Source organism: Tamandua tetradactyla, chromosome 7 (genome assembly GCF_023851605.1).
Source record: "Tamandua tetradactyla isolate mTamTet1 chromosome 7, mTamTet1.pri, whole genome shotgun sequence".
Lineage (NCBI taxonomy): Eukaryota > Metazoa > Chordata > Mammalia > Pilosa > Myrmecophagidae > Tamandua > Tamandua tetradactyla.
Window position 1 is genome coordinate 75,601,085 of NC_135333.1, and position 8,993 is coordinate 75,610,077.

At 39.7% G+C, this 8,993-nt stretch overlaps 1 protein-coding gene across 1 annotated transcript in view; it reads left to right on the top strand.

Annotated features, from left to right (window-relative positions):
- The window catches only part of FAM234B (family with sequence similarity 234 member B), a 33,859-nt gene that overhangs the window by 20,837 nt on the left and 4,029 nt on the right, over positions 1 to 8,993 (top strand). Inside the window, exons 8-12 of the mRNA XM_077170124.1 lie at positions 651 to 794; positions 963 to 1,044; positions 4,292 to 4,447; positions 6,819 to 6,936; positions 8,517 to 8,737. Of these exons, the coding sequence (XP_077026239.1) occupies positions 651 to 794; positions 963 to 1,044; positions 4,292 to 4,447; positions 6,819 to 6,936; positions 8,517 to 8,737 (721 nt within the window). The remainder of the gene's footprint in view (positions 1 to 650; positions 795 to 962; positions 1,045 to 4,291; positions 4,448 to 6,818; positions 6,937 to 8,516; positions 8,738 to 8,993) is intronic.

Sequence of the window (8,993 nt, forward strand, 5' to 3'; positions counted from 1 at the left end):
TGGGTTGGTGAATATATGGGCAGAGCTTTGGGTGGAAACGTAGCCTTAGTATATCATTTTCTGATCTGTTTAATGTGATGAGAAATTTTCTTCTCTTGGTAACATAATTTGTTGATATTTATGTGTCAGTGACCACACTGTGTAATCGCTTCACACATAGGTTGCAAGGAGGGATATTTGTTCAGGGTTCCAAGTCAGAGCAGGACAGACAGAGTGAGGCTGGGAAACCTTTAGGTAGAGATACATTAAAAAAAAAGTTTGTAAAGAGGTGCAAAGACTATGTTTCCTACTCTTTTTCTGTATTTTTCTCTTAGTTGAGGCATCATTTTGCCAGAAGTAAGGGTAGCATTCTCTGCCATTATCCTTGGCTCTGTTTTCTTTCCCAGAGTAGCCAGTGGGAGAGGTATGGCACCACAACACTTTTCCTGTGAGTTCCTTTTGAACTTGCATGGAATTAGCTAGAGATCCTTGGTTTCTAAGGATCAAGAAAATGAGATTCAACTGGAAAAGATTAAGTTCTCCATTTAATAAGATCATCGTGGGAAATGAAAATCAAAGTCTATACAAATATATGTATATCAAGAGAAAAAGTTAAAATAAGTGGATCAGCAGTCTCATTCAAGTCATGTCATTGGTCTTGTGTAATTCAGTGATGGTGTTGAGCTGCTCCAGATGGTGAAGGCATCAGATTCCAACTGTAGCAACCTCCTGATTACAACCAGACAAGGCCTTGTCCTGCTTCGGGGACAAAATCTTACACCTTATTGGACATTGAGCATTCAAGGCCTGCACAGGTTTGCAGCATACTCCTTCCTATGTCTGCTGTTTTGACCCACCTTCTATGGATAAAAACAGTCTAGAACAATTGCTTGATATCTGGGGTAAGAAAGTGGAGGGCAGATGGTTCTTGTTTTCCTGTTTTCTTAGACACTATTGATTACTTTCTCTGTTCTCATTTGCAGCCAGCCTACCCCTGGGTATTTCACTGACGATCAGACCTTGGACTTCCTTCTGCAGATACAAGATGGAGTTGGGATGAAAAAGGTAAAATTTTGGCACTCAAATAAATAAAAAACATAAAGTACTTACTTTGTGTCCAGCCCTGTGCTAAGCACTGTGAGGAAGAAAAAGAACCTGTACATGATCCCTTCCTTTGTAGAGCTCAAAAGTCTAGCTGGATGTATAAAATGCAAACAGAGAAGACAATGGAGAGACAATTCAGTGCTAAGTTATGTATCTTTGGAAACTGATCTAAGCTGACCTCCTTCCTGTGCAGGGGTTCCTTCATCTGGATCACTAACTTAGAGTTAAGCAATAGAAGCCTTCTGAAGTCTCTTGGTGGAGAAAGGCAGATATAAAAAGGGAAAAACTTTAGTGCACACATATATATATATACGATTTCAGCGAAGTCAGCATATCTCTGGTGTCTGGGGTTGTGATGGAAAACTTTGTAAAGGTGGAGAATATGAGTAGGGCCTTTATTATTATTTTTTAATTTATATTTTTATTAACAAACATAGCAACATATAAACACGAACATTCTTAACATATGAACATTCCATTCTTGGTATATAATGTGACTCACAATATCATCACATAGTTGTATATTCATCACCATGATCATTTCTTAGAACATTTGCATCACTCCAGAAAAAGAAATAAAAAGAAAAAAGAAAAAACTCATACATACCATACCCCTCACCCCTCCCTCTCATTGACCACTAGTATTTCCATCTACCCAATGTATTTTAACCTTTGTTCCCCCTACTTTTTTTCTATACCCCTTATCACTCCCTTTCATTGATCAATAGTATTTCAATCTTCTCAATTTACTTTAACATTTGTTCCCCCTATTATTTACTTATTTTTTAATCCATATGGTTTACTCATCTGTCTGTACCATAGATAAAAGGAACATCACACACAAGGTTTTTACAATCACACAGTCCCATTGTGAAAGCTATATCGTTATACAATCATCTCCAAGAAATATGGCTACTGGAACACAGCTGTACAGTTTCAGGCACTTCCTTCTAGCCTCTCTAAAACACCTTAAACTAAAAGTGGGATATCTATGTATTGTGTAAGAATAACCTCCAGGATAACCTCTTGACTCTGAAATCTCTCAGCGACTGACACTTTCTTTTGTCTCATTTCTCTCTTCTCCCTTTTGGTCAAGAAGGTTTTCTCAATCCTTTAATGCTGAGTCCCAGCTCATTCTAGGATTTCTGTTCCATATTTAGCAGGGCCTTTAAAGTTGAATTGCACTTCTATGAGCAGGGGATAGAAAGGAAGACATTCCAGGTCAGGAACACCCAGATCAGAGGCCCAGAGACAGAAGTGGGTGTGACATGTTCCAAGGACAGTGAATATATCTTTCTGATTTTATGTCAGGTTGCATATTGTAAGGGTACACTGATTGATTAGACAGTTTTCATTCCTTTAATTTTGTTTAGGTATAGAATTTTTAAACTTTCTTTTTTTTTAATAATTGACCTAATTTTTTGACTTATCTTTATGTAAAATATGTAACTGTATATTGCATAGGCATACATTATTCCCTGCAGAGAAAAATAATTCAGCAAGCACTTCTGATGTATACCAAATTCTGTGCTAGATGCTGGAGACAAAATTAATGAATACAAGGCCACTGCTCTTGTGTAGCTCATAGTCCATTGGATACCAATGCACCCATTGATCTAGCACATCATGGGACACACTACCATGGAGGTGTGCACATGGGAAGCAAATGGCTAGAGGCCCAGGAGTCAACAATGCTTCATGTTGGTCAGTAATTGTTTGCCAGAACCATAGAGTAGAGAAGAGGCTTGCTAGATGGATAGTGCATTACTGCCAGAGAGATGAGAAAGAGGTCAGCTTATGGAGGGCCCTGAAAGTGAGGCTGCAGAATTTGGATGAGCTATTGGAGGCAATAATGTTATTGGGTTGTAAGCAGAGGACAGTCATGATGATAAAAGTACCACTTCAGGGTGAGTGTTCTAGCAGGGCTATACTGGGATGAAGCAATGTCTGATTGTATTTGAAAGGAATTTCAGGTAGATACTAGAATTTTCACTGACATTCCTAGGAGGAGTAAGGGTATATAGGAGATTAGTTAAGAGCTGAGATTCTCAGGGTTTCAGACCTGGGTTTTGATACTAGCTCCATTATTTACTAATGACCTCGAGCAAATTACATAATCTCTCCTAGCCTCAGTTTCTGCATCTATAAAACAGGAGTAATGATATCTTCTTCCTTCATAGGGTTTTTGTGATGGTTATAATAAAATATGCATGTGACAGGATAAAATATTTTAATGAGGTGTTTCTAGATATCTTTTCTCTCCAAGACTGCTAAAGGGAGTCTTGAATTGCTAGGTTATTATTTTTTCCTTCTCTGCCTACTCAGAAGAACTGTCTCTGTCAGGTTGGTTCCAAGACCTTCTGTGATGCTTAGTCTGAGAATGGGTAAAGAAGGCCAAGACCTGAGAGACTGGAAAAATAGATCAAGTGATTGTCCAAAGAGATTTATTCCTTCCACTTACTGAAGAACAGAGACTCGGAGGAGAGGGCTGGCGGTAGAAGGGGATTTTGGCAAGTGAAAGGTCCTAGAACTATAAGGCATGAAAGGAGATATAAGTGCTGCTGCTGGGGGTTGTGAATATGACCCCTTAATTATCCTTTGAGGGATGCAACTAAGGGATGCAAACCTCTCCGCTTATTATTTTACCTGTTCAGACCATATTCCTTTTGAGCCTGCTCTAGTGCAAATACATACAGCTCTTAGCCCAGTGCATAGGACATAGTATTCACTCCGTAGTTGCTTCCTAAGTGTTGCTGCTGTTGTGGGAGTGAAGAAATTATAATAAGGTGCTGCTGTAGGCATCTGATTCAATACTGTTACTGCAGATTGTCTGCTCTTTCTCTTCCTGAGAACTGCCACAGAACAACCTGTCACTCCCTGTTTCTGAGCCTCCATCTTCTCATCTGTAAAATGAGAGATGAACTAGATGATTTATAATATTCTCTTACCACTCAAGAATTTTATGCTTCTTTAACCTCTATTAAATAGGGACAAAGGCTAAAAAAATTGGGGTCTTGGTCCTTAACCATTTTTTTTAATGCTCTCTGAGCACCCTACTTTCTTAAATAGAAGAAGCTCGTATGTTAATATATGTATTATTATTTTAATATAAGTAGTTTTCTGTTTTATTTTATTTTTATGTGTTTTCTTGGCCTGTTGCTTTTCTAGGGACTGGTTATACTTACTCTCCATGTCTTCCCTTTTGCAGATGATGGTGGTGGACGGAGACTCTGGCTCTGTTACTTGGAGTTACAGTGTTCCATGTCACATGAAAGAAACACCATCCACTTCAGCAGTGACTTCAGACCAGAAGTCTGTCTTCCTCTTCTGGGCTGAAGGGCTGTCAGCTGCATCTCCCAATTCTGTGCGTGAGCCTAGGAGGTTTCCTTTCCCTTTGTCCAAGGACAGCTACTCTGTAGAAATCATTGGGGTCTAGAGATGTTATTCGACTAGCTGTGCTTCCAAGTAGTATGGGCAGTACAAAGCAACACTCTCATGGAAAAATCAGGGACCTCACTTCCTCCTGAGCTAAGCTTGCATGCCTTTACCTTCTAGCCAAGCAATGTGAAAGCCAACAACAGCGCCTAATTACTGCCTGCCTACTGGGGGAGGCTAGTTAAAAATATATGAAGTCCTCTCAGGATACTGGGTCAAAATGTGCAGAAAATTCATATATGCTTTTGTTTTTGAAATGGAGAAATATTATGACTGGTTTGGAGTGGGTATGTAAAATGTCATGGGAGAGGTTAGGCTGGGCTGTGAGATGAATAAACTCATCTCAGAGGGTATGAGATGTGAGGACATAGGGATTAGCAGTGGGGTTGGGATTGGATAGGCTAAAGTGGAGGTTCAACTGGGGGAGTTATGTGAGAGAAGGTCTAATATATAGAATAAGACAGATTCTAGAAAGTCTTAGATGCTATAATGTAGTATTTTATTAGGGTCGATGAGGCAGGGGCTGCCTGTAATAGGGGCCTAGGAGTTTTTAGTATGACCCATCCTGACTTAATTCAATTAAATAAATTTAGACTCAGCACCTACTATGTGCAAGCAGTGTGTTCTCTGTAGCATCCTCAGATAAACTTTTAAAATCCTGGTCATTTAGAGGAGAAGACAGATGGTACACAGGTGAAGGAGACTGATGGAGGAAATGTCCTGAATTCATGGACAATTTAACTTTTCTGAGATTCATATTTAGCCATTAAATGAAGATGCTAACATATTCCTTCATTTTGAGGATTAGATTTAGTTAAAATCTAGATTATATTCCTGATTCTGCCATGTCCTAAACAGGGACCCTGGGCAATTTACCTAACATTTTAACTTCCTTTTCTCATATATTAAAGTGATTGGACTAGGTGATTCTCAATTGTTTACTTATGTAAATAACTACAACACAAAGGCATGTTATAAGTGCTATAGTAGAGGTACAAATAAGAAGTTTAAATAGAAGCATAAAAGGAGGGAGAGATTAATTTTGCTGGAGCGATTATGGAGCCCTTCATAAAAGAGGTGGCATTCAAGTTGGGGACCTAAGGAGGGGCAGTGTTTTAATGTGTGGAAATGGGTAGAGAGTGATGGTTAGAAATCTAAGGGTAGCATGATAAGATTGGCAGAGGTTAGAGAGAAATGAAGCATGGTTTTAGGGTAATAATCAGACATTCTTGCAGCACAGGGTGGGTGGGTATACAAATGCAGCAGCAGGCTAGAAAAAAGCAAATTTTGACTAAATGGTGTAAGACCTTGATTTTTGTGCTGAGGAATTTGAACCTCCTTCTGTAGACATTGCAGAAGAAGTTTGGCTTTTTTATTGTCGTTAGCTGTGACAGAGATCTATCTGTCTTCTTACATATGAGACCATAAGGGTATGTGGAAAATTGCCCTCTTCTGCTTTATAGGCATGTGAGGGTGTGAGGTTGTAGCTTCCCACTCACGTTTCTCTTCACTTAGCAGACTTTTCCCCATGCTGCTACTAGGGGAGGCTCAAGATGGTCCCAGGGCACAGGTGGTACTTGAGTTGCTCAGAAGAGCCGCCATTTACTAACCTTTATGGGAGTACTTCAGTGCTTTAACAACTATATAACTTTACATGTGTGTATTGGCCAAATACTATTCCCACCAGGAAGCCATATTAACAAAGGTATTTCTATTGTGCATTTCTTCTGCTGTAGGGACTTTGCAGACTGACACTTAGGCTTTGGAATTTTTTTTTATAATTGATTTGGTTCTATCTGCCAAGTTCTGTATATTTCAAGAACTAAGATTTGGTAATATTTAGCCTGCTGCCTGTGATTAGGTTTGATATCCAGTGAAAGGAAAGGTCTTTGGCTTGCTGTGTTTTCATAAGTAGATTTTATCTCTGTAAATCCCCAGTGGCTGCAAAGGATGAACAAGTAAGTATTTTAGTACTCCCTTTGGCAGAAGCCTGGAGGGGTCTCTACATCAGATTTCTCTCCAGGGGCATGCACATTTCCTTTCTTCCTTTTTTTCTTAGAAGAAAGCATTTCTTAGCTATAGATAGTGGTTTGCAGAAGTTAAGGATCAGTGTTTTGTGCTCTCTGAAACATGTCTCCTGCATATAGGAATTTTTTTCAAGAAAATGTTTATGGTTTGGATCAGGTTTTTAGTATCTGAATGAGTAATCATTACTTTCTCCTCTGCCTTTTCATCTGAGGCGCATCGGATTTGGGAGTTTAGAGTTACCCTTGCTCTTCTTTTTTGTTCCTCACCACTAGGATATCATCCTAGGAACTGAGCCGTCTAGCCTTCACCACCTTTACCTCCTACATCCAGCATTTCCCTCGATTCTTTTGGATCTGGCCAATACCACGGGCACAGTGACCGCTTCAGATGGTAAGTCCCTGTATTCAGACAAGGGGAGAGCACGTGCTGTGTATGACGATACCATTTTTCCACTAACAGAAAGAGGTGTGCTTTTCAAATGACAGCAGTGTGTTTATGCTGAGCCACACCTATGTAGTACCCCTTGTGTCTGGAGGAGTGCTGTGTCTCTTGGTAGGGACAACAAGCTGACTGGGTGAAAACCCATATTTTCTGAATGTGCTGAACACTGAAGCAAAAGCACATTCCCATCCCCAGAGGATTCATGTAGCCATTCACTCAGCAAATGCTTATTGAACATCACTATATGCCAGGCACTGGGCCAGGTAGTGGGAATAGAAATAAGACTAGGTTCTTGCCCCTCTAGGAACTTAGAATTTAGAATTGACTTCAAGGGACATAATGAAAAAGGTAGAATATGTTTTGTCAGGGTGTGGTTTTAGGATCAGTAGAAACTTTTTGTTTTTTCTCATTGGCAGGCACTGGGAATTGAACCCGGGTCTCTAGCATAGCAGGCAAGAATTCTGCCACTGAGCCACCGTTGCACTGCCCAGAAACTCTTTTGAATAGTAAAAGTAAACATGACCATTGCATAAAAATCAGAGCTAGCAAAAAAATCAAAGAAAAAGAAAAATTACCCATTATATGACTACTTGTAATCATTGTTAACATTTTGGAAGTGTTCATCTACTTTATATATTTATCCAAATAATATTGGTAAAGCAACATTTGGATCATATATTGGGGACTTTTAATCAGGAAAATAAGCCTTTGGCAACTCGGCTACCTACTAGTCTGGAATTGTCCGATGGCTTCTTCCTCAGAAATTCTGTATCTCATGCTGGCCTCAGGGAATCTGCCATTCTTGCTGGAGGACAAAGACCAGACTGGCCATGTTCCCTTTTCTTTACTACTTTCCATATTCTCTTACCACTCAAAGTCTTGCTCTCCACTTACAAACTTAACTGTTCGCTGTAAAGTTGAAGCTAGTACTTGTGGCTTTCCTTTTATTGGGACACATGGGGAAAAATAGCTAATCTGGAACTTCTAGGTACGCTTCTCCTCTGGCTGTGTGTGTGGTGGAGGGTGGGAAGGTGTCAACTTGCAAAATCCTGTGATTGGATCTAAATGAGTTATTTTTCAATATTAACATATTATTCAGGTAACATTCAAACTGGTAATTAAGACTTTCAAGAACATTTTTATTATAACTCCTATTTTAAAGATGAGGTAAGATAAACACTGGCTGGAGAGATAGCTTATGTGACCATGTACTGACAGAATTCTCAGGCTCTCATTTGCTGATTGGCTCAGTTTTCTACTGATTTCTCGCTATAGTTGGCATATGCTCTTATCTCCTAAGTTGGGGTTTTCTTGGAAATAACTTCAGACAAACAAAGATGCAAAGACAAAGCATGCAGTCATTTACTACTATGCACCCACTGTCAGCTCAGTGCTTTGCATTTATTCGGTGCTTAGTAAGTTTCAGGTGAATTAATGAGTTAATGAATTTAGTTTTTAAAGCAAACCACTCTCTTTTTGCTGGAAGCTATTAATCTTTGTTAACTGCTCTTATTTTTGTTTTTCCTCAGTTGGAATTAATGACCTCTGGAAAGATGCCTTTTATGTTACCAGGACAACAGGGCCCCACTCTGAAGGCCATCCAGCACCCTTGGTAGTCAGCAAGCTTAGTCTGCGGTGGGCACTGATGGAGGGCCAAATGGTCCAGCTAAAGGAGACCACCCCCAAAATTGGCCGTGGGGAGCTGCGAAGATTCCTCTCTAGGATAAAGTTTGTTGAATCTCCTTACCAGGTGAATAGCTTCTGAAAGAACTATACTATTATGGGTTGAGGAGAAAGGAAACCCAACTCTAGCTTCGTTTTTTAGAAAGTAGGGAGAGTGAGAGCTTTTTTGAGTAGCTGGATATTAAGAACAGGTTGTTTTGGACCAGCACTATTTCCCAAGTGTGCTTCTATGATCAGTAAAAAATGGTTAATTGTTCTCAGCTGGAAATATCATCTCCCTTGGGGCATCTGGAATATGGAGTCGTATTTTTATTGTCCCAGTG